Here is a 24,927-nt window from a genome sequence, read left to right as displayed (position 1 = left end):
TTTGTGCCCTTCTTTTCTTTCTGATTTTCCTATTTATTTATTTGGAGGACCATGCAAATGATTGCTATTTCCCAGGTGGGCAGTGAGTCATGGAAAAAAAAGGAATGAAGCAAGGCCATCTATGCTGAAACCATTTGGCAGAGCTTTGGTGCTGCCACTCAGGTGGCATTTAATTTAATTAGGCATTTAATGCCTAATACTCAAAATACTCTCTTGTACTGTTTTACATCCAGTTGGGCCGCTTTGTGTGCACTGAAACGAGCCCTTTTATTTTGTTTTTCAGTTTGCCACCATTGAGACTATCGTGACCTCCGTGTCAGATGAATTCCCCAAGTACTTACGTACGCACAAGGCACTGTTCACCCTTGGGTGCTGCGTGTCCTTCTTCATCATGGGATTCCCTATGATCACTCAGGTAATCACTGAAAATCACTTGGAGATCACTGCCTGCCCCCAGTCCCCCTCTGGGGGCTGCTCTCCTCCTGCACAAGCTGCAAAAGGTTTGGCTGAATTCTGACACACGTGACACACATGGTGTGTCTGAAAGTCATATAAAAACTTAATGGATGCTCTGACTGAGATATTCTTATAATATTTTGCTGTTCAAATCTTTCTGAGAATCAGGCCTTTAACATTTTCTCTAGCCAAACGTCTCTAAAATAGTAATATAAATTAAGTATTCAACCCACACTGTCAGAGGGCAGGGTTAGATTAGATATTAGGAAGAAATTCCTCCCTGTGAAGGTGGTAAGGCCCTGGCACAGGGTGTCCAGACAAGCTGTGGCTGCCCCTGGATCCCTGGAAATGTCCAAGGCCAGGCTGGACAGAGCTTGGAGCAATCTGGGATAGTGGGAGATGTCTCTGCCCGTGGCAGGGGGGTTGGAATGAAATAATCTTTAAGGTTTCTTCCAATCCAAGCCATTCTATGAATAAAGGAATGCCCCAGTTTTGAATGTTATATAAATATGCACACCTGTTTTGAATGCCTTTCCTCTAAGATTAGACATATACTAATGGTCCTGGCAAACTGTGGAGTTAATACTGGAATTCCCATCCACTTTTGATAAACTTCAGTGTCTTCTTCACTAATACCTTCAGCATTATATATAATTTCAAGATGAGATGCACAAAATCTTAGTATTTTATCCATCTTTTCCCCCCCTTTTTTAAATTTCTTTTCTTCCTCCTTACCTCATCACCTACTAGCCCAAGTTTGCTGTTCTAAAGCCCAGGAAGAATTCAGTCCTTTATTCACTTGAATTATGCTGCTTAACTCTGTCATGGAGACAGGATATTAAATCCTTTCCAAAAAGATGAACTGGACTCATTATTACGGCAGTTCTGCTTTCAGTGGTGATTTTGCTTTTGACATGTGATTCGACAGGTTTTTTTGACATATGGTTTTTTGACAGTGGAGACAATTGTAGGTGGAAGGTCTGATCACAGTTCAGTCCTTAATCTTAAAGGACTGAATTCAAAGTCTTCCCGGGCTGTCCTAGCTAGCAAAATCAGGTGTATCCTCTTTTTTTCTTGCTGAATTTGGTATTCCTTCAGCCAGAAAGAAGAAGCTATAGCTTAGCAGCATGACCCTGTGTCCAGTCAATGTTTGGATGCTCCCTTGGGTCCTGTTCCTCCCCAGTCTGCCTGCCTCAATGCCACCAGTAATCTTTTATCTTTCTTCCCTTAGGGTGGAATGTATATGTTACAGCTTGTGGACACTTATGCAGCCTCCTACTCTCTTGTCATTATTGCCATTTTTGAGCTTGTTGGAGTTTCCTACATCTACGGTAAGGAAAAAGTGTTGGTTTTGGACAGCCTATGTCAAAGCAATATTTTAGCAAATGATAAAGTGAAATTCTTAAGAAAAGGAGTAATTTTTCTTTGTAATGAAAAGCCTCAAAACTCTCTTATTTTGGACAGAAGCATGATAGGACTGCAGGATACCTTCAAATGTGTGTTTTCAAAAGACTTTCATGAAGTCTCAAGTCATTTTCCACCAATAGCTCAAAGATATGAGTATGAGAATAGACCAAATACTTGGTGACACTTTTCCAGGGGTGCTTTTGTGCTTCAACAGTTTTAGGGACAGAGACCTCCTGAACCAACAGAAATATCTTTGTGTTTGTAGCGGGTGGCACTGGCTGGGTGCCAGGCACCCACCAGAGCTGCTCTATCACTGCCTTCTGCAACTGGACAGGAGAGAGAAAATATCACAAATGTCCATGGGTTGAGATAAGGACTGGGGCAGATCATTCAGCCAATACATCATGGGCAAAGCAGACTCAGTTTGGGGATATTAATTGCATTTATCATTAAGTAAAACAGAACGGGATAATGAGGTATAAAATAAATCTTAAAAACACCTCTCTCCCACCCTTCCCTCCTTCCCAGCTCTATCTCCTCCCCACAGAAGAGCAGGGGGATGGGGAATGGGGGTAACGGTCAGTTCAACACAGGTTGTTCCTGCTGCTGCTCAGGAGAGGAGTCCTGCCCCTGCTGCAGGGTGGGGTTATTCCTACGGGAGGCAGTTCTCCATGGACTTCTCTCATGTGAGTCCATTTCATGAGCAGCAGCTGTCCATGAATGTCTGCAACATGGGCCACTCTTCCATGGGGTGCAGTCCTGTCCCACTGTGGGTCCCCCAGGGTCACAAGTCCTTCCAGGACATCTACTCCAACATGGGCTCCTCTCCCCATGGGTCTGCAGGTCCCTGCCAGGACCCTGCCCCAGCTTGGGTTTCCCACAGGTTCACAGCCTCCTTTAGGCATCCCCCTGCTCTGGTGTGGGCCCCTCCATGGGCTGCAGGTGGATCTGTGCATCCCTGTGCCCTCCATGTGCTGCAGGGACACAGCTGCCTCACCAGGGGCTGCAGGGGAATCTCAGCTCTGGTGCCTGGAGCACCTCCTGCCCTCCTCCTGCCCCGAGCTGGGTGTCTGCAGGGCTGTTCCCCTCACAGATCCTCACCCTTCTCTTCTCTGGCTGCAATTATTTCTGCACAACACCTTTTTCTCCCTCTTGAATCTGTTATCAGAGGTGTAGCTACCATTCTTGGCTCAGCCTTGGCCAGAGGTGGGGCTGTCCTGGAGCCTCCAGGGATTGCCTCTACCAGGCACAGGGGAAGCTTTCACAGCTTCTCACAGAAGCCACCCCTGTATCCCCATTGCTACCAAAACCTATCCCTGCAAACCCAACACAGCATTTAACAACCTTTGAAGGCTTTTTTTTCCCCACATGCACATCCAGCCTTCCCATTTTCCTGTTTGTCCTTAACATAAACTCAAGACTATGGCAGCTACTCAGAACGATTAATTATTCACAGTGCTAACACCAGTTGTACTGATCCATGTTGGTGGACATTAAACTGTGAAAAAATCCTCAGTTAGTAAAAAACAACACAATTACCACAAAGCTGCTGTAGTTACAACAATTGATACCAGCTGGGGATGTGGCCCAAACTTGCCCAGTGTTTGCAGGAGATTGATTCTCAGAAAAGTGAAGATCTTCCCACATACCAGATGATTAATTTATGTCTGGAGTGTAAGGCTGTTCCTGCTACTGATGTGGACAGGGATGAATGATATAGTTTAATCAGCTAGGCATAGAAATCCAAAATGTTCTGCTGAATGAGCTTGTGTAGCCACTGACTTTGGGTTCTGGCCCTTTTCACTGAACACTTGTATCTGCCTGTGTTGTGGAGTGCCCTCTGTAACATCAGTGCTTTAAAATACAGTACAGGTTTCAAATCATGCAGAATGTGGTGCTCTTGCTCGAGAAATAAATGTTAAAGACAGGACAGGGAATCAGCCCTTCCTTATTTTCTCTAATTTCATGGAAATACAGCAGTGTATTTTAACCTCCACTGACATCCAATTCAGTGAGTATGCCTGAGAGATTGGCTGCTAAGCCAGATGTGACCTAGTGAGGAAATGTCACAGAATGCGACGGAAAAATTCAAAATACAGAGAGAAAAGTTGATTTAGGCCAGTCATGTTTTGGTTGATGAAAATTCTCGGCTATTTTTTATGTCCCTGGAATGTAAGTAGTTCAGTTAGGGTTGGTTTAGAAGTGAAATGAAACCCAGCTTCTCAAAAATCAACAAATTTCATAGGAGGTGAGGAGTGGGGAGGCTTAAGAAGAGTTTAGGGTTTGTTGCGGATTTTTTTGCCTTCATTTTTGAAGGCAAATTCATTTTATTCACTTTATTGTTTCATATTATTCATTCTTTATGCTTGTAAGCACTTTTTTAATAAATAAATAGTTCTTTTACACTTTTCTTTAAGAAAGTTTTCTCTCAGACCAGCTAAAAATAAAGACCATTTAAGTTTCCTTCCCAAAGAGACCCTATTCAAATATTTTCTCCCAAATTTACCCTAAACCAAGACACTTCTCCTCCTCACTTTGCTGAAAGCATGCCTGAATAATGTTGTACTAGATGTTTTCACTCCTCCTGGCCACCAGCACTGACGTTATCACCTGGTCTGTGCCAAAGAATTGCCCTCTTTAAAGCCATTGCTATCAGTGTGAAAAAGAAAAATTCTGTGTTTAAAATATTTTTAATATTTTAAAAACTACTTAAATCTGTAAAATTTCTTTGCTCTGCATGATTTTCAATAAGCATGAAGGTAAATAGGGAACAAGAACTGGCTCTGTTCCTCCTCTGAACACTGTGTGGCAGAAGCACTGCAAACCAGCCTTTGTGGAATGACATTTGGTTAGGTTTGCTAGAAAAGACTGCTCCGGCCAGTCTCTGCTTTGCCCAGCAATTCCAGTATCCCTTAAAACATGAGCATTTATGAGAACCATTAAACAATACAGAAATAATAATAGCTCTGCAAAGGAAGGACCCGAATAGAGGAGAAGGGGTTTGTGTTGTAGTTAGATGTCACTTTAGTGTAATCACATGTGGAAAATATGTGACAAATTACAAATCATTCTTTCTATGCTTTCTGTATAACTGGTTGGTCATCAACAGATGTTGGTAAAGCCTGTGCTATAATCTATTTCAAATATAATAATATTTAATAATAATAATTCAATAATAATAATAATGCTAAAATCCATTTCAAAGACTGTTCCCTGGAATTAACCTTTTCCTAGGCTAAGGAGCTTCCTTTCTTTTAAATGAAAAAGGAAAGACTTACATTAAAATCATTACCTGTTTGATTAATGTACCAGAGCTACTTTTACTGTGCTAAAGCTACTTTTGTGAGGACTGCTCACAGAAATACATCTTGTACATTTGCGATTTGTGTGTTGTAAATACAAACGAAGCTGCTGCTCAGGTTTATATTCCTTCAAGCAGTGCTTAAAATTGGAATAATATATTTTCAAGGTCTGACAACTGCTGTTTTACACTCCACTGACACCCTTCTCTGTGTACTTGTACTCTTCATGGCAAGCAGGTTGGCACAACAGTGGCAGGTGCTTTTATGATGAAATAAATTTGTCTTTAGTTCTTGTTACATGTTCTGCTTGCTGAGCTTGTTGAGCTTTTTAAATTAAAAAGAGACCCACGTGGTTTCTTCCTTGCAATCACTGATTTTTCAGTAGAGTCTGTGCTCCATAATCCAATCAAATGCACCTTTTTATTTCTTATGCTGGTTTAGAGGTTTATTCTCCAGTTGTTTATTCTCCAATTTATGATGAATGATTAGTAAAGAACAGCTTAGAGGTGGGGGGTATTAATTTAAACATCAGCATAATTCCCACTGTTGCATTTTGTAGCATGAAGCTAAAGACACAAATCCCTTTGTTTGAGTGAGACACTGCTGGACACTGAAAATAAATACATGATGGTAACTTTGTTCATGCTCCTTCCAGTTCTGTTTTTTACAGTTTGTTTTCTGGAAGGTATGTTATCAGATAGTTGAAGTAGTTATCTGGCCAGGTTTGCAGTTTCCTTTTAGACGGATTTTGTATCTTAACACTTCTGAATACATCATTCTACTTTAGAGAGGGAAAAATCAGATATGGAATGTCAGGTGTTGTTTATTTCCCAAAGTTACTCAGCAGGCCTGACTGATTTGACAGAGAGACCAGATTTACTAATAACTGAAAAGAACCCAAACAACTGGTGTTCTGTTAAATAAAACATCCTTTGCATTTTTTCTGTGGATCTTTCCCTGGAAAGAGATAAATAATTTTAATCCCTCTATCTGTTTACCTAATTTTGATTCCTGAATTGCTAATATTTAAGAGTGCCTTGAACTGTGAAAATCTATTGACCATTCAAAAAAGGAACTTCTTTTTTTTAAAAAAAATTTTAATCAGAGTATAAAACAAATCTGTGCAGGTTTACATGAAGCTAGCATGAATTTTGGAGGCAGAAACCTCTGGTAATTATCCAATTAGGTATCCCTTCCTTGCAGCAGCAAATGTTGCTGAAGTAGACACTTTAAATGAGATTTAAACTTTGTGGGAATACCCATCAGCCTGCACCTTGTGCTGCTGCAATTTGTTTAAGCCCAGCTTTGTTCCCAGCACAGCACAGGGATGGCTGCTGTGTAAGCATCTCCCTCATCTCACTGCAGGTAAATAAAACACAGGGGCAAATCTTTCAACTGCAGCAAAAATCTCCTTTCGGGTCTATCACACGATGACCTTGGAAATTACATTTTGTCCAGACATGCAAACTTCTATTACAAAATAGAGAAGAACCCAATTAGCCAGACCAGTGCTGAAGTACAGTGATTCCATGGGTCATAAAAATTACAAGTATTTTACAGAAAAGAGGTTTTCTGAAGAAGAACACTTGTGTGATGCTGTTGTACGCTACAACAACTCAAGATTCTGACTTTAGAAGGCTGAAAATGACTCTTTTATTTTTGGGATGTGTTTTCCTTTTATACTTTTTTACACAGACCAATTTGATTGGTGAAACAAAGACAAACTTCTTCAATCACATTGGTCAGACCAGAGGGACATCAAGAAGAAGTCCCTCCTAGGGAAAGAATGTAAACAAAGTACAGTTTACAAAAACACTTCTCTTGTTTACAGAAACGGAAAGGAATTTCAGAAAACTAAAACATCTCAGGCACAAACTAGGGCTACACTTGTGGTAGACAGTAAAAGAGAAAAAGAGGGAAAGAAATTACAGTTACAGAAAAAAAAAAAGGTGACCTCTGAATCACCTTGGCTCAGTTTTCTGAGCTTACGTCCACGGCAGATTTTAATTTTTTCCCCTTCCCTAAATACAGTCTTTCCATTCTCCTGTTTAATTTTTGTATATACAGTCTTTCTGTTCTCCTGTTTAATTTTTGTATTTTTCTTCTCTCTTCCTTATCCTAACACGGTTCCTTAACTTTTATCTCACATGTTACCTGCCTGAGCTGGGTTCTCACCCCCTGGGCTGGCCCTTAAGGGCTGCCAATCACCACTCAGCCCTGCTGTTTCTTCAGTCAGAAGGCACTGCAGGATCAACCAGTGCTGGTTTTTTACCTTCTCAATTCTTAGAACAGTCAGGTGGATAGATTTATTTCTCCTTGATATCAAGAGAAAGGCTTCCAAACTAGGTGGATCAAGCCTGGGGATTATCCCTTCTTACACTCAGCAGCTGTAGCAGCTGACTCTGTACAATAGGAAATAAAGTTTTTTATTACTTTTGTTACAAGCATTTCTTCCCTTACTCAATGCTTTTTTGCCAGTGTTTAAGCTTTCCCCACATCATGCAAGTTAGAAAAATGCTGCAGAATAATGCTTTGCAAAATTTAGACAAAATTGGCCCAAGCTTTTAACATTTGTGTGACAGATGAGGTCAGACCTCTCTCTTCTTATTACAATTACGAAAGCTGAAATCAATTTTAGTGGTTTGTTTTTTTAAAAAACTTTTGGATGAATTACTAATAATGAAATTACTAATATCTAATTTACTAATAACCACCAGGGAATAGTGGCAGCTGCTGACCAACACACCTTTTCCTGTCACATGGCATGGCCAGGGAGGAGCTGCAGAGTGGCTGAAATACCATTTTTCAATCTTGCATGTTTTATTAACTCAAGTAACTTTATAGATGCAATCAATACAATAATCTGAAAAACTCACATATCAGTTAATGTTTTTGTTCAGACAAGAGTGAATATAATTTAAAGTGTTTACAGGTGCTCTCTAGGAATTTTCAATATCATTTATGCATCAGGTGAAAAAGAACAGGACATCATCAGTTTCAGTGCTAAGGGGTACAGCTGTAATCCAGTCATGTAGCAGGTAGAGAGAAGCTGAAATATTGCCTGAGCTGAAGCAGGTATTAACAAAGCTGATCTTCACAGGGAAACAGACAAATAATTGCGCTACCCGGTACCCATCATTAACGCTTTAACACAAAACATACTAAATACCTAATCTCAATGTAAAAGCTCAATTGCTTTCATCCTTAAGAAGGAAATGTTTTATTGGGATAGTTCCCACCCTTTTAGTCTCATTTTTTACTGTGTAGTTATATCCTCCAGGAAAGTTTTCAAACAAAAAGTTGGAGTTTGTTTCCATAGTTAGGCACAAGTGAGGGCCACCAGAGCTCTCTTGCAGACTGCAGCTGGTTTCTTTCACACCTAATTGCTTTTCCATTTGCTGTTTACAGGGTTACAAAGATTTTGTGAAGATATAGAAATGATGATTGGATTCCAGCCAAGTAAATTCTGGAGAGTCTGTTGGGCATTTGTGACCCCAACTATTTTAACAGTAAGCAAAAAGAAAAAAAAAAGAAAAAAAAGAAATTTACAACGTCTTCTCCAAAGAGTTCTGTTGTTGTTTGTTCATTATTCATGATGTATCTGGGTGCTGGTAGTAAGAACTTGGATGCAGATACTTAAAGACAGTGTATGTACTCTTTAGTGCAGTGTGAGTGTTGTCAAACCTTATTCCTGGAGGGGGAAGAAAAAGGCACTGGATGAAGTTAATAACTTCTTTCTACTACTGTTAATTCATGAATGAGGGCTTTTTTTTTTTTTTTTTTTTTTTTTTTTTTTTTTTTTTTCTTTCCTGAAAGGGTATGTGGTAGAAACAGTGTAAATAATGGTGTTTTTGTTGGAGAGGGATGGTGAGTCTACCAGGAAAATGGTGGCCTTTTCCTGGCCATGCAAAATGCTGCTATGGCACACCATTGCATGACAGCATAATGGATTATTGTAGATAGATAGACAGATAGATAGATAGATAGATAGATAGATAGATAGATAGATAGATAGATAGATAGAGATAGATATAGATATATCTATATAGATATATCTATATATCTCTCTGTGTGTGTGTGTGTGTGTGATATTTATGTACACACAGGGAAAGGAAAAGACAAGATCCTTCTGTCTGCTGTCAGATTGAGCTGGGGGGAAAAATTAATTATTGCCACATGAACTGATGTCAGCGGGATGCTTTGGAAAGGCTGAGGTGGAACGGAGAGTGAAAAAAAGAGCAGAGGAGGAGCGGGACCGTCCCCAGGTGCTGGCCCCGGGAGGTGGCGCTGCTGACTGCAGCTGCAGGCAGGGAAAGGCGCCTGAAATGGGAAAAAACAGCCTGGTTGGCTTATTTTTGTCATTCTTCCTATTCCTCCTCCCCTTTCATTTCCTCCCCAACACCTTCCTTCCAATTCAGTTAGTGTCTACCTCACGTTTAGGTCTCCATTTAATCAAAAAAATGTCACGTTCTCAATTTCACTATTGCTATGAAAGTTTTTTCAAGTACAGGGGTCCAAATATATATATATAAACGTATATATTATAAGTTATTCTATATATATATAATATAATTATTACATAATAGGTATAATATATAGTATATATTTCTATAATATAAATGCATTATCTAAAAATTGTATTATACAAATTGTAATATATAAATAATATTTTTCTATATAAATAATACATATTATATAAAGATATATCACATAAACATATAAATTATGTAAATAAATAAGATTGATAATATATATAATATGATATATATAATATAATTTATATAGAATATAAAGGAATATAAATAGAATAGAAATAACTATATGTACATTTGCCATCCAGATTTCTAACACAGTGCTTCCTTTACATTTTAACCTAAGTGGAGGTACAATCTGCAATCACATACCATTTTTTTGATGCAAGAATGAAATAATTGCTTCAGCCATTTCAAAAGCTGCCAGCTTGACAAATCAGCACAAAAGTGCAGAGCCTTCTTTCACCACTATTTTCTGTTTGAGAGCACATACCTCCACTTGGAAGTGCTCAAGCCTGAAGCACAGGTGCAGCAAGATTCTGTGTTTGTGTAGAGTTTTAAATACTCATCATGTCACAGCAGGGCTAAAGAATTCCTACAAGCCACAGAATCACAGAATGGTCGGGGTTGGAAGGGACCTCAAAGCTCATCTCACTCCACCACCCCATCATGGGCAGGGACACCTTCCAGTATCCCAGGCTGCTCCAAGCCCCATCCAACCTGGCCTTGGACACTTCCAGGGATCCAGGGGCAGCCACAGCTTCTCTGGGTGAGAATCACCCTGAGCTGTTCAGGTACACGATAAGAAAAGTTTCTGGGATTTCTGAAAAGACACACGTCTTGGATCAGGAAGTATGAACTCAGCTTCCTGACTAAAGCAAAGCAGTGACTCTCTAGTCCTTTGCTGTTGCTCCTTCCAGAGAAGTTGTATTTCAGCTCATGGGCTGGGGAGTTCCTGTGTGTGCTGTTCTTTAGTGCAGTGTGAGCATTGGCAAATCTTCTTGTTCCTGGAGGGGGAAGAAAAAAGCACTGGATGAAGTTAATAACTTCTTTTCAGCATCGTTAATTCACGAGTGAGGGCGCTTTTTTTTTTTTTTTTTTTTTTTTTTTTTTTTTTTTTTTCTTTCTGAAAACTGGAAAAGGTTTAGCTTTCACGGACAGGAATGATGGTGTGAAGGGACCAGTGAGTTTTGGCAAGCCCAACAAAACTCTGAGTTGTGAAGAAATGAAATTTTCTATGGCGAGAATGATTTCTCCAATGGGTAAAATAATCTATTTTCTCGCATAGATTTTCTTTACCAGCTGTCTTCACTGCACTACAGTATTGCTGTGCATGAAAACCAGGTAGATCTATCTTAATTACCTGTTGTTTGATTGTGACAATGTATGCTTACAGTTTGCAAATCACTTTTAAAAAGTTTGAAGACATAGTCCAGTTTATAGTGTTATGATGACATCAATGGTATTTATCTTCTCTTGGGGACCTTGTTAAAAATGAAGGCATGTGCACATGGGATTTTTTTTGCTCTTTTTTTTCTTTTTTCCCCCGGTGGTTATTTTCAGGATGCTGCCTTAGACCTTGTTTTACACTTCTGACAGGAATTGTAAGGCTTTTCTGCAAATTGCTCAGATCTTTCACTAATCGGACTTGTGCTCATAGCTACTGTCAGTAATCACAACCAGGGAGTAGGAAATTATGTTGTTTGTTAAGGAAAACAAATTTTAACTGACCACGTTTACTCTCTAAACTTGCATGTTCTGTTGTTGTTCCCTCCAAGTGCAATATTTATAGTGAACTTACAGTGAGAAATAAATTGATGCTGATCAATTATAATTCAAATTTTTATGCAATGGAAACAGACAAAGCAGAAACAAGCAATGAATTCTATTATTGGCTCTGTAAAGCTAATATTTGATACATCTGGATAGCCTAATATTAGACTTTCATTAGACTCCCCATCTCTGGAACTTAAGCTGATCATTTTTAGATGTGCCTTCACCCAGTTATACTTCTATAAATCTTCTGTGTGCAATTATTGCAAGCACAGGCATTTTCCAAAAGTTACTGAATTATGCACAAATGTAAGCAGATGTATTGCTCTTCATACAGTAAGTGAAATGGAGAACTTAGCATAATCACATTAGGTAAAACTGCCAATAGACCATGTAATAAAGCATGTTACTCTAGGGACAAGATTCTAATTTCAATTATTCTGGCACAAATACAGTGATTCTTTGGTGGGATTTTGCAAGATTTCCTTGAAACTCATTAGATCCAGGTTCTGACCCATTTCTTAGAACTTGTGGCAGCACCCTGCCTTAGGTGTGTGTTCTTTCATCTGTATTCCATACACACCAACTGTGTGTGGACACCCACCATTTGCTGCATAGCAGGCTTGTTTTTGCTTACTCAAACATGTTTATTTTTCCTCTCTTGTTCCCAGTTTATTCTCTGCTTCAGTTTTTACCAGTGGGAACCCATGACCTATGGAGCTTACCACTACCCAGGCTGGTCCATGGTGCTCGGGTGGCTGATGCTGGCCTGCTCAGTCATCTGGATCCCAGTTATGTTTGTGATAAAAATGCATCTAGCCCCAGGCAAATTTATTGAGGTAATTCTTCTGTCTTTTTGCTGTTTAAAAATATGGCCTCAGGAGACCGTCGCTTTTATTTTACATTGATTTTTGTGATATTGAATGTCTAATACTGCTCAGATTACTTTCTGGTAAACTAGTTATTGTGTTGCAAAGAGATGCTCAGTTGATTTAAAATTTAGATCTTCTGTTCCTGGTTTCTCAAAAAAAACATTGTCCTAAATTGTGGAGTGGTTTTATGAGATTGAGACAAATTTCATGAGGTTCTGTGTGGCTTTCTTGGAAGAAAGTTGGTGTAGATTCATTGGCCTTTTTGCAAAAACAGCATATAGGCACAGGAAAGCCTCAGCTGCTGGTGTGTATTGTGCCCAGGGAGCCTGGTAATCAGCACTGGGAGAGGTTAATCAGGAGTTACCTGTGTGCAGAGGGAGGGGTGGTTGGCTACTGGGGTCATCCAGGATGTGCTCCACGAGGCTGTGGATGTGCCATTCCCTGAAGCCCAGGAATAAGATGTAGGGCAGGAAGGCTTTACATGCATCTTGAGCCACTCACTATAAAACCCAGCTGGCAATCTTTGCTTTCACCCTTCATCTCTTTATTCCTCTTGAATTAGTTGATCCTTTCTGGCACCCGGGCTTAAAATAATCCCAGGTGGCAATTTCTTTTTAATTTAAGCTTAATTTGTTTATTTTGCCCATTGGATTCCTGACACTCCCCCCCACTGCTTCTGAAAGTGGTGGTCACCTTCTCTCCTTCCCTGTGTCCTGTCCCTGCCTGTCACCCCCCTCCCCCTGGCTGCTCCCATCCTGCTGGCTCCTCAGTCCCTGTCAGGGCGTGGTGCAGCAATGTCAGCATTTCATCCCTTCGTTGCCTTGCCCCTGTATTCTGGAGAAGCACGGTGCTCTTATTTTAGGTCTTTGAGGCTTTCTCAGTTCTGACTTCTCATCACCGCCTGCTGCTTGTGCTGCTCCCACCTTGGGGGAAGGAACAGACACTTGTTCCCCTTTTTGTAGCCGCTTTTGCAGTTCAGCTTCCCTGCAAATCCCACCGGGGTTGTTTCTTGCTTCAAAAATGAAAAGAAGAGAGAAAATGTGCTAAAATAGCATAATCTTTTTGGTCTCTCAATATGTCACACTACAGATGCCTTAAGGGAAAAGACCATGCTTCATAGAGCAAAGGAATTTTGTAGGAGAGGAATTTTCACAGTGGTGGGACACCCTAGGGAGAGCATCCAAGCAGCAAGAAACAAGGCCTCTTGTCTAAAGGGTCATCAGCTCTTGTGTAGAGCAGGCTGGAGTGCCTGGGTCAGGAGACAGCTTCCCCTACTGGAAATGAGCTAACGTGGAATCAGATTTAGTTGTTCCTTGTCTCATAAGCTTCTCTCACTGACACAAATGGTTCTGCTTCAAAACTTCACGTGTGTAGAACTGGCATTCATACTGTCACAAAAATAGGGTGCCTCCCTTACTGCCCCTCTGGGTGTGCACCCAAAGAAACACCCAAGAGTTGGATCTCTTTTGAAAGGGCTTTTGCTGAAGATATTTCAGCTGTAGTCTGCTATTTCCTCAATACTGAGTCTGCTGCATAAAATTATTATGGTTGATTTGGGAGGTAAATGTTGCAAACTGGTAATTAGGCAGAGATTAAAATAACTGATAGAGAGGTCTGATTCACTTTATTAGGTAATAAACATATAATTGTTCCCTCTTAAGTCATCAAAAATATGTTTTCTTTCCTTTTCATCTGTGAATGCACTGATCAAATTATATTTTCAATAAAGAACTCCGTGGAAAGATCAGAAAGTTTTTGTTGTTTGCTGGGTTGACATTCTTCTCTTTCTTTTTTCCTGCAGATAGAAATGAAATATTTTGTAATCTCAAAATTAAAATCTTTGTTCATTCATAGTGATGCACTGCTTTTTGGCCATTTGTATACTTTGGGGAAATACGCTAAATAGAAATCCAATTATTTTAATGCACTTACCCACTGCTTAGACCATTGAGCTTGGTAATAGTGCACATGTCCTTCAGTAAGAGAGCTTCACAGTCTGTAGCAGTGGTTCTGCGCTCCCCACACATGGTGTGAAGGAGAATGTATAATTAAAGCCTGGGCACTTTATCCTCTATTAATCTTGAAAACTTTGTGCAAAACAAACACTGAGCAGCAGAGCTTTGCCAGGCCGCCATCAATAACCTTAAATGAGCCTACCCTGACTTCTCCTGCATTGTAATTCTGCTCCATGGCACCATGAATGAGACTCTCTTTTCTCTCCCCCATGGCAGAGGCTCAAGCTGGTGTGCTCTCCACAGCCTGACTGGGGCCCCTTTCTGGCCAAGCACCGTGGTGAACGTTACAGGAACATGATTGATCCGTTGGGAACCTCCTCCCTGGGACTTAAACTGCCAGTGAAGGATATGGAACTGGGGACCCAATGCTAATAGTTATGACAAAAGGGTGGCAATAACATTGCCAGCCTTTTCTGTTGTTGCTGTTGTTGTTTTTTTTGTTGGGTTTTTTTTGGCCGGGTTTTTTTGTGGTTTCTTTTGTTTGTTTTTTTTTGTTCGTTTGGTTGGTTTTTTTGTTCCATCTTTTTTTCACCTGCCGTTTCTTCTTTTCTTTTCCTCAGTGCCTGAAAGTGGTTGCTTAGGAAAGCAGGACTTGCTGTTGCATGCAGTAGGGGAGGCCTAACTAGACCACTTCCAGGTGCAGGTGATGCCCATGACATGTTCTGTACCCAGTGGCACAGCAGAAGCGCTGTGTGTGACAGGTGACATAACCAGGGGTTGTCAGGTGATGTAGGAATAAACAGAATAAACAAAACCAGACCGAAAAATCTGTAGAGGGAATGAGGTGTGTAGGTTGACCCATTTCCCACAAGCACCCTCCTAACAGGTGGCTGTGATGGGACTAGGATTTTGCTACCGGTGTGTTCCAAGGAAGGTTCAGCCCTCAAATATGATGGAAGTGAGCAAAGAATGGGATCTCCTGTAGTCCTGATGTAAATCCAGCATCCTGGACCCTCCTACAGCAACGGGGTTGCTTTTCCTACACTGACAGCTGACCTTGACCCATCGTGTCTGCACATTTCCTTTATGATTAATACTTTTTTGGAGGGATTGTTTTGTTGTTTAAACAAGTGGAGACCCTTGAAACAGCACACCAGGAAGCAATATATGGGGTGAGAAGAGAAACACGATAATCCATTTGATCTTTTTCAAGTAGAAAAATAAGAACAACATTTTTAAAAATGATCAACTGAGACTGGGGCTAAACTGCATTTGAGTCTAGAAGTGGTTTGGAAATGGTGCCAGAATGGATTGTATGGGCATCACTGTTTAAAGTCCTGTAATATGTTTCTTTTGGTAGCTTGATATGTCATTTCAACTAGGAACGCCTCAGTTACACAAAGTGTCTGAAAACTTGCTCCAGGTGCACCTGTGGTTTTACTCACTTCACTCCAACACTCTGAATATAATTTTCCTTGTTTCTCTGCTTTTGTTTACAGTATCTCCTCAAGAAGCCATCATATAATTTGTGCCTAACTTTGTATTCTTACAGTGGTAAATGTAGTCTAGATACCACCTGAAAACAGTTATTAGAAGTTAGATGTGCTGTTCAACTTTGTGACTCCCTGTTCATTTGCCTATAAGCACCTTAATATAACCTATAACCTTTAGATGGCGTATTCTTCTCTTTCAACCAACGGGGAAATAGCAGGACCCCACTTGTCTATATATTATATATATAGCACGTAAATTCTTCAAAGCAGTATTCTCTCTGAAATGTGCATAGGATATTTTTTTCATTAAAATATTTTCATTAAATAAAAAACCCCAAATCTGCAATAAGTAACCACTGCAGTCATCCACACAGATGAAACATTAGATAGAGAAAATGCAAATTGGGGAGAAAGGACCATTTAGTAGATGGCCATCATAACACTGCATAGCAGTAGGTCATCCTAAATCATTGCATTTTAGAAATCAGATATAAGCAGTCATATGAACATTAGACTTAAATAGTTTTGTTACCTATTGGGCAGAGTAAAAAATAGAGCTTTTTAAGAGTACATTTATATACCTAAATAGAAAATAGCCCAACTTACTGTAAATGCACTAGAATGAGGGAGAAAAATATATCTTCAATAATTGGCAAAACTTAACCTTTATTATCTTGTTATATCCTATGCATACATATATGATATTTTTTAACAGTGATCAGTGTTCATGTAGTGTGTGCTAATGATGTTTTATGTCCTTATAAATATCTTACCAATCAGTGTAGAGATGATGAGCTTAGTAGTTTAGCCAGTTTTTTCCTCCCCACAGACACTGCTGTAGTAGCCTGTAAATGTTCTTTCCTTTCAGGGGATTGTTTCTATCCCATCCTTTTGTCTGTCTGTCTTCATATTACAGGGTCTCAGGTAACTCCTCAGCTCATGTGTGTCTGTAGATCAGTAGGTGTGTTGTCTCATCCCATTGAAGAAAACAAAAAACCTAAACCTTAAAGTAACACTTCCATCAATTGTTAACTCCTTTTCTCTCTGTGTGTGTGTATATATATATGTATATGAAATATATTAATCATTTTGCTGAACTTCCTCTTTCACGGGGCAATTAGTGTTGCCAGTTCTAGACACTGCTGGAGACCTTTAATCCTCACACAGAACAAGTGAAGCACTATCAGGGGTTGTCACCCAGGGCAGGGAGGGCAGATTCCACAATATTTGACACTGACCCCTGGATCTCTGCTCCGCGGGCTCTTGCTGGTCCCTGTCTCACACAGCAGCAGGACAGGACCCTCCTGTGAGCTTCTCTGCCTTGAAGCTGTTCCCCCTTTCTGCAGCTTTGCCTACTATTTTAATGAAAGGCTTGCTATCCTTACTTCTGGCTTTTATTTTCCTGGCAGAGGCGGGTTTGAGAAGCCATGCTCTGTTTGACCTCATGAAGGTCCTTAAGGAAGTGCTGGAAATTTGGTTCCCACGTGTAGGTGAGGCTGAGGGACCTTCCCTGGGTGCAGAAAGGAACCTAAGTCAGCACCTCTCTTGGGAATTATGTATTTCAGTTGGGAAAAATCACTTTGGATCTCTCTTGACCAATATTGCCTCGCATCTTGGTTTGATTTTTGGAGTCCAAGCCAGTTTGTCTTTACTACGACTGTCATTCAAAAACAACAATAAATATCTATGGTTTGGTCCTCTTTGAAAAAGAGAAAAAACAGTCGAATAGTTTGAGAGCACTGAATCCTTCCACTTACCAGCTTGTCTCAAAGCATGCCTTGGAACTGGGATTAACTCATTGCCATAAAGTTCCCTCGTTGTAAGGATGTCGGTTACTGCCTGCCTGAATTATAAAAGAGATATCATTTGAAGGAACACTGCTGGGAAACGGTATCTTTTGGCTTGGATTACCAAACCAGACTGCATATGAAATTGCAACTGAATTGCTTTCCATGATTTATGTAATTAATCTTCTTGCTTTTAATTTAGATGTTGTTCCTGTGCCTGCTAAGTCATTAGCACAGGATTAGGCTTGAATTTGAAACTCTGTAAACAGATGATTATGATTTTTTTGCTAGCTGATCTTTGTCTTCAGCTTTGACCCTGTTGCTAGGCTCGCAAAAACCTTTGGAAAAGGGGAGAAATGCATACAAAAATCACAGAAGATGTGAAGTTTTCACTGTAAGTGAAAAGCACGGTTTTATTTTGGCCACATGAGACTTTTTCTGAAGTATTTTACTGTCCAAATCTGAAAGTTGAGATTAAATTAATCAGCAGTGTCTTCTTTAAATGACAAGTTACACTGGAGTTTGGGAATGCATTTCATTTACCATGTTCTAAGGAAAGTTTGCATGTACTTTGATAATTTTCTAAAAATAAATTCAGTAACTAATAGCATAACAGTAAAGATCTTTAAAAGAAAAAAAAAAGGAGAGGAAAAAGCCATATTAGTAAAAATGTGATGTATGTACTTTCAGATCTATCTATCTTGTGAGTAAAAAATGTTTAAATTTGGTGAAATTATGATGCATATTCTTTCTTTGAAATTAAATTGAATTTCTGGATGAGCTGAGATGCATTACTGTATGCATTAAAGATTATACCTAATGCAAATGCTTGCCATCTTCAAATTCTTTGGGGTCTTCCTAGTGTTTTTGATATGCAATGTTCAAAACCCATGTTTCAGCTAGACAAGGCAGCACTTTGTTTCCAAAAGAAGGGTTTAACAAAATGACCTTTAATTGAGAAAGACTTGAATTGTCTTTATATGATGTTTCAATTGAGTCCACGTAGTCCTTTGATTCATTCCTGCTCCAATGACCACATTAGATGTGCCTCCACACTGAAGATCATTGCTTCTGATACACTGTGTGACTCTCTTACCCTCAAATTCCAACTCCTGATTGATTTTAAATACCTTTGATCTTTTTTGATGTGTACAGTTGTATGGATAATATGATTTCTTTTTGCCTGTGTTAAAGCAACGTTCATGTATGGCAGTCATTGGTCTCCTGTTGGTTTCTCCTTCCGCAGCTCCACCTCTTCTTGCAATCAAGGACAGGCATGTAGGGACTGCGGGTGGCAGACAGCAGAGCTTTTTGACCAGAGGCATCCCAGAAAGCTTCTCTGCTCTGCTGCTGTAAGAGACACCCGTTTCTAGGTTTGCAGTTGGGTGGTGTGCACGTAAGGTACCTGGAAAATGGCCAGAGCTTGGTATTCCTGCGGGGCTCAGGTCGATGACTCCAGGCAGGACGGAAGAGGTACTGGGATTTCTGCCTTGGTCACCCTCAGGCAGCCTGTCACCAAAGAGAGAAGGTTTTCCTGAGGGGTTTATCATAACAAGAGAACTAGGTTGGATCTTAATGCTTGCAAGATTTTATTTGCCCGTAATATTTAAGCACATCTTCAGGTAACCATTTGCCTTATAGCTATCTTCCATTGTTAGGAAAATTGACTCAAACATGTTGGTACCTGTCCTTTATATTATGTAGTATTACCTTGTAAGGTAGATGCTTGGCTGGTATAAATTGTCCCAGCTTTGTCTGGAGCTGTGACAATTTACACCAGCTGAGAATTTGCTCCCTGTGTCCTATGGCACTTTATTACAGACCCATCGTTGATGGGTTAAATCTTAATTACTTGCGTAATGTCATATAAAAAAATTATATATATATATATTTACAGGCATTCTATGGGGTACTGCTGCCTATGGATAAAGATTTGTACCCTAACCAGGTCATTACAATTTTTTTTTTCCATTAGCTGTATGTGCAAAAGATATATTGTTACAAAGAATGCATCATATGTATCTCATGTAGTACATATTATGTTGCTGTATATTGTTAATTTCAGAAATCATTATTCTTGAGGCCCTACCTCAAATTTTGTATTTATGTGTACAAATGCAATTTACTGTATTATATATTTGCCGAATATATTTGGATGTGATAAATTAAAATTATTCAATAATGTATGGGCTCTTAAGACTCTAAATAAATGTCCAGTGTTTAAAACAGAAATTACATCAACTTTTCTGGTGAATGAAATGTCTCGTTTTCCACCACCTCCTTCCTCACCCAACACACACCACAAACATCCTTCTAACTTAACATGCAGCCTTAAGGTGTCTTCAGAATTGATCCATTTGATTGTTAGAAACATTGAGCAGCAACTGGAAACAGCCCTCCTGGGAAATGGGGATGTTGCACAGCTGTAGAAACAAGGATCAGTTAAACGGCTGGTTTCTTAACTATTGAGCGTTCTGTACCCTGTGGAACAATTTATTGCATAACAGAGGACCAACTAGATTTGTTAATTCCTTCTTACCTTATCAATTCAATTATCCCAAAGGTTGTTAAACTGTTAAAAACAAGAGAGGTTCATATCTGCTGGAGATGCAAATGGGAGGCTGAAAGGAGGAGCAAGCAAAGAAGTGTAAGGAACGGTTTCTGGTGTTATTGTACCTCGTGCTGGAATTCCTGCCGTGTACTGAGGGCCCTGTGCCACAACACTGATTTGGAAATCAGGTTCTTCCCTTCCCAGCCTGCTGTGGAAATGGTACCGGTCCAACCTGTTTCACTGTTGGCAGACACAAGCTTTAGAGAAACTTTCCCCAAATACAGTAGCTGAAGCACGATGTCACGATGTGACAAAAAAGTGGTAACACCAGAGACACTTGTGCCAAGAGCATGATTCATTTCAGGCAAGGCTCTGAACCTGGAGACTGCTCTGTGGCTGAGTGGCAGGACTGTTCCACTTTGCTCTGTCTTTAGGCTGGCATTTCTCTGAAATCTGCATGCGTGGATAAAGGAGGTGGTAGGACCTGGGGATGGGAGACTACAGTCATTCTTTGCACATTTCCTCTTGCTTTTTATCTTCTGCTAGAGGGATTAAATGCTCGAGAGATGATGTTTTGTGTTTGTACTCAGAGGTTTATTAATTTTTATCTACATTACAGTCTCACAAGCTGTGAGTTCTAGCTAACAAAGTGAAAAATGGCCTCTATCTCTTTCTTCACAAGGCTTTTTAAGGATAAACTGCCCAATTAAGAAATGACACCTCAATTATTTTTACTTTTAACCCAATAACCAACCACTTGTGGCCTGCAATGTGGACTTTTCTATCCAATTACAAAACACCACCCAGACCCATGAAGAAGAAGGTGAAAAAGAAGGACTGGCCTCTGCCCTAAAACCTCCATCTTGCTTTATATATATATTACTATATTCTAAAACCTTAAACTCTAAGTTTCCCACCCTGTGATACTACACACTTCTATTCAAACTACACATCCATAATCCCAGTTCTGTCATTCAATTTTGGAAGGCTTCTCCATGGCCTCAGGTGAAATGCAGTGTTTTCTTGGGGTTCAGTGCCTGTCAGCACAGGAAGTCTGAAATTCTCAGTGCCCAGGATTCCAACAATTACCTGTGCAGGCGGATTTTATTTGGGGGAAGTCTGGAGTTACCAGCGAGCATCGTGAGAGTCCTGAGAGAAGGCTGAGTGCCATTAATATCCTTTTCAGGAGGACAAACTGAGGCACATGGAATGTTTCAAGCCCCCAAAGTCAACCAGTGTAAGTCAATGATACAACATGTTGATTTTGGGATTAAGAGACAGTAATTTGCTGTCACCATTAGGCATCTACAGCATCAAATCCTTGAACTCATGGGAACAAATAAAAATCAATGTCCTTTTAACTTGATTGTATGGACTGACCATGGCCACAATTTAAACCAATGCATGTTACTTAACTGGGAGCTCATGCTCATGCTGTGCTACACTGCTCACAGGTGTGCTTAGTCTGAAGTAATTTTTACTCTCTTGGTGCTGAAATTCCTTTGGTCAGAGTAGAGATTGAAGGGCACATCTTATACCAAATGGATTAATCAGCTGCTAAGTTTCGTTTAGACTTCTCAGTCTTCAAGCAGTAGCTAACTATGTGTTTGGGAATTAAAAATAAAATGAAAAGAAGAGCAGTAAGCATTGCTCCATGACCGTGTACAGAAGCAGAAAAATGATATTTCTTTGGAAGGCTTTGCTCTGAGAGATTTGTTAGCTGCCTATGTAATTGTACACCCTGAAATGGATACTTTTAGCCAGCTGAACTGATTATGTAGTCCTCTACAAGCATTTGTCAGTGGGTAAGGCAAGCACGGCATTCAGTAATCCCCCCTTCCTTTCCACCCATTCCTCTTCACAGTATTCAGGTGTCAGCGCTGCTGCTAGTTCTTGCCCTCTACCGGCGGCAAAGCAAACTTTGCTCGCACGTACCGCAAGTGGCCCCGAGGAGCCAGGCTTTCCAGGGACGTGAGCCTTATCTGTCAATCGAGGAGGTTTTCTACCCCATGACCTACAAATGACGGGCTTTGTTTTTATTTTTTTTTTAACTTTTTCTCCACCCCCTCCCTCCCCCCCCGGTGGAAGCACTGCTGTTTTCCAGCGTTTGCAGCACAGCTGGCAACTGAGTCCACACATGTTCAGATACCCTTGAAAGTAATGGTGCTTTTAATTGCATTTTAGCTGTGGCACGCAGACAGCCCTACAGCTGCTCAGAGAGACACTGGGCCTACACAAAAATCCTTCCTCAAACTACAAAATGTCACAAGCGTTGTGGCTGGCAGGACTAACAGTTTAGCACCACACAGTTAGCAACTTCACAAAAATTTAGGTCAAAACCAAGATGCATCCAATGACCAATGGAGAGTGCAAGAACACTATTCATAGGAATATTATCTGAGCTGAAATCCAGCTCAGTTTCCAGGACCAATGCTTCACTCTTGCAAAAGTACCTTCAGGGTTTTTTTGTGTGTGTGTTTTTTATTTTTTTAAAAAATTTATTTATTTATTTATTTATTTATTTATTTATTTATTTATTATTGCTATGAATACTCAGGAACACGTTTTTAATTCTTATCTGGAAGTCAGGCTTTTCAGCTATGTATACTTCTGATAAGAACATATCAGAAGGTCAGATTTTCTGGCAATAAAGAGAGATGATTTGCTGCCATCAGGGGAGGTATAAGAATAGATCGATAGATAGTTGGCTGCAAGAAGAGGAGTTTTTGTTTTCCATCCATTTGCCTTGTCCTTTCTCCACATGAACAGTTGAACATATGTGCTCTTCAAATGCTTTCCAAATATGCGATCATTTGGGCATTGAGCTGGACTACAGGAAGAGCCACAACTGTGGGACAAGCTTTTTTCAGAGGACTTTTTTTACCAAGCTGCTTTTGTTACTTTTTGCAGTATGTGTGGGCTTTTGGATGCTTCTGGTGAACAGAAGAACAAATTAGTAATGGTTAGGATATTCTTTTTTCCATGAAATTGCTCAAGATGTGTTTGAAACTGTGCTTTACAGCTGATAACATGGTGCAAATTTTTGCATGTACCCACAGTAATTTTTTATAAACAGCATTTAATCCAGACTTAGGTTAAACAAATCACTTTCACAATCTATCTATGACCAGTTTAAATTGTATATCCACTTAAGACTCTGCATCAAGTGGAAAATGGAAAACTTGAATTAGATTCAATTTGGTGTCTAGATAGACATTGGTTTTACTATCAGATAAGCACAAACAGATCTAAGCTAACAGGAACTAGATATACAGACCTGTTCCCCCAAAAGAAAATTCTATAATCAGATGGTTCTGCTATGCGGAAGCCTGATGCTATCAGGATGGAATAGAGGGGTGTGTCTTCACGTGCTGAAGTACCATTGCCTCTTTCTCTTGTTGCTATGGTTATATGGAGTATCTGTGCATACCCACACACACACACTTGTGTACCATGTGGGTATCCCTCCTCCCGCCCCGTGGCTGATACCAGGGCCAAAGGGAAGAAGCTGGTAAGTTACATTTGAAGAAAAGTAAGTTGTTTTGATACACTGGAGATAAATTACTGATATGCTTTCTGAGTGGCCACCTCAGAGGTCTCCTGGAGTGCATTACCTTGCTGGCAGCCAGGAACAGCTGTTTCTAGACATCTCACTAATTAAGTAATTAGGCAGCCAAGTCAGACTGTTTGCTCTTGCTAATGCAAATGTGTACGAATGCAAGCGCCCCCCTAAGATGGGCATGATTTTTATGGCGTCTTCCTAACTTTGTCCAAAAGTACAGCTTATTATTTAACATTTAAGATGGCTGGAATTTGCACTGTGCAGCACAAAATCACGATGAGGGGAATCAGCAGAGAGGATGACCCCGGGGCTGGCAACTGTACATCAACTGGAAGTCTCACTCTGCTCCTGTTCGGTAGGGTGGGAGCAGCACTGGAGCCAGTCAACTGTCCTTCAAAATTAAATCAGGTGTTCTGCAGGGAAGAGTATGGCATATAACCGAGGCATGTGCTAGTGCGTTCCTTGCCAAGCACCGAGCCAAGTTAAAAGGCTGGAGCGAAGAAATACTTGAAGACAGGTTTTAGAACAACTATCAGAGCAGAATCTCATATGGCTCACGGGTATCTTTAAATACTTTACCTCCCCTTTACACGTTAGAGGCATGGAAGCGCAGTTAAGGCAGTTGAGCAAGGACACGCAAGAAGCCGAGGAACGGCGCAGGTTTCCTCAGGACCTCTTTTTTTTTAATCATCCGTGGCATAAATTATTACTAAGAGTAAATAGTTAATGAGGGTTGATCCTTAGGCCGAGAAGAGGAGGAAGGTGCCCCGGAGCCGGACGTGCCGCAGCGGGCGGCGAGTCCCTGGGGCTCGGGGGGGTCCCGGTGCGGGGTGCGCAGTGCGGGGCTCCCCGCCCCGTGCGGGGCTCGGAGCGCGGTCGTGGCCGGGCGGCGGCGCTGGCGAGGCCCGGGGGGGCCGCGCGTCACGGCGGGGGGCGGGCAGGGAGCCCCCGCTGCGGGGGCGTCGGGGCCGCGCCTGGGCAGCGGGCGGAGCCGTCGCCGCCTCCTGCTGGAGTCGCTCCGCGCGTCCGAGGCTGCGCTCGGCTCCGCTGGGCTCGGTGCGGCTCCGCAGCAGCTGCCGGCGGCCGGGGAGGGAGCGAGCGGGCGCCGCCGCCCGCGCCGCGCTGCGCCGATGGGGCTCCTCCTGCTCCTCTGGGCGTGTGCGGCCGCCGCCGGGGCAGGTGAGGGGTCGGGTCGGCGCCGGGGTCCGTGGCGGGGCCGGGGTCCGCCCCCGTGGAG

The 24,927-nt window shown here is 41.1% G+C and overlaps 2 protein-coding genes across 8 annotated transcripts in view; both read left to right on the top strand.

Moving 5' to 3' along the window:
- Positions 1 to 14,729, top strand: part of SLC6A5 (solute carrier family 6 member 5) — a 31,025-nt gene extending 16,296 nt beyond the window's left edge. The window contains exons 11-15 of the mRNA XM_066186791.1: positions 284 to 415; positions 1,688 to 1,787; positions 8,574 to 8,674; positions 12,142 to 12,309; positions 14,574 to 14,729. Of these exons, the coding sequence (XP_066042888.1) occupies positions 284 to 415; positions 1,688 to 1,787; positions 8,574 to 8,674; positions 12,142 to 12,309; positions 14,574 to 14,729 (657 nt within the window). The remainder of the gene's footprint in view (positions 1 to 283; positions 416 to 1,687; positions 1,788 to 8,573; positions 8,675 to 12,141; positions 12,310 to 14,573) is intronic.
- Positions 14,730 to 24,143: 9,414 nt separating this feature from the next.
- NELL1 (neural EGFL like 1) overlaps positions 24,144 to 24,927 on the top strand; it is a 305,479-nt gene continuing 304,695 nt past the window's right edge. The window contains exon 1 of one of the 7 annotated variants that reach the window (XM_066187494.1): positions 24,144 to 24,250. Coding sequence is in view for 5 of the 7 variants with exons in the window: in XM_066187497.1 (XP_066043594.1) it covers positions 24,821 to 24,869 (49 nt within the window). In the remaining 2 variants the exon portion in view is untranslated. Of the gene's footprint in view, positions 24,251 to 24,329; positions 24,351 to 24,773; positions 24,870 to 24,927 lie in introns of those variants that run through there. The other 6 variants (XM_066187495.1, XM_066187497.1, XM_066187499.1 and 3 more) reach the window with 6 other exon arrangements.

The sequence above is a fragment of the Chamaea fasciata genome, unplaced genomic scaffold, assembly GCF_029207755.1.
Source record: "Chamaea fasciata isolate MVZ Bird 193981 ecotype frontalis unplaced genomic scaffold, bChaFas1.0.hap1 SCAF_7, whole genome shotgun sequence".
In the NCBI taxonomy this organism is placed as follows: Eukaryota; Metazoa; Chordata; class Aves; order Passeriformes; family Sylviidae; genus Chamaea; species Chamaea fasciata.
This window is presented reverse-complemented; position numbering and strand designations above follow the sequence as displayed.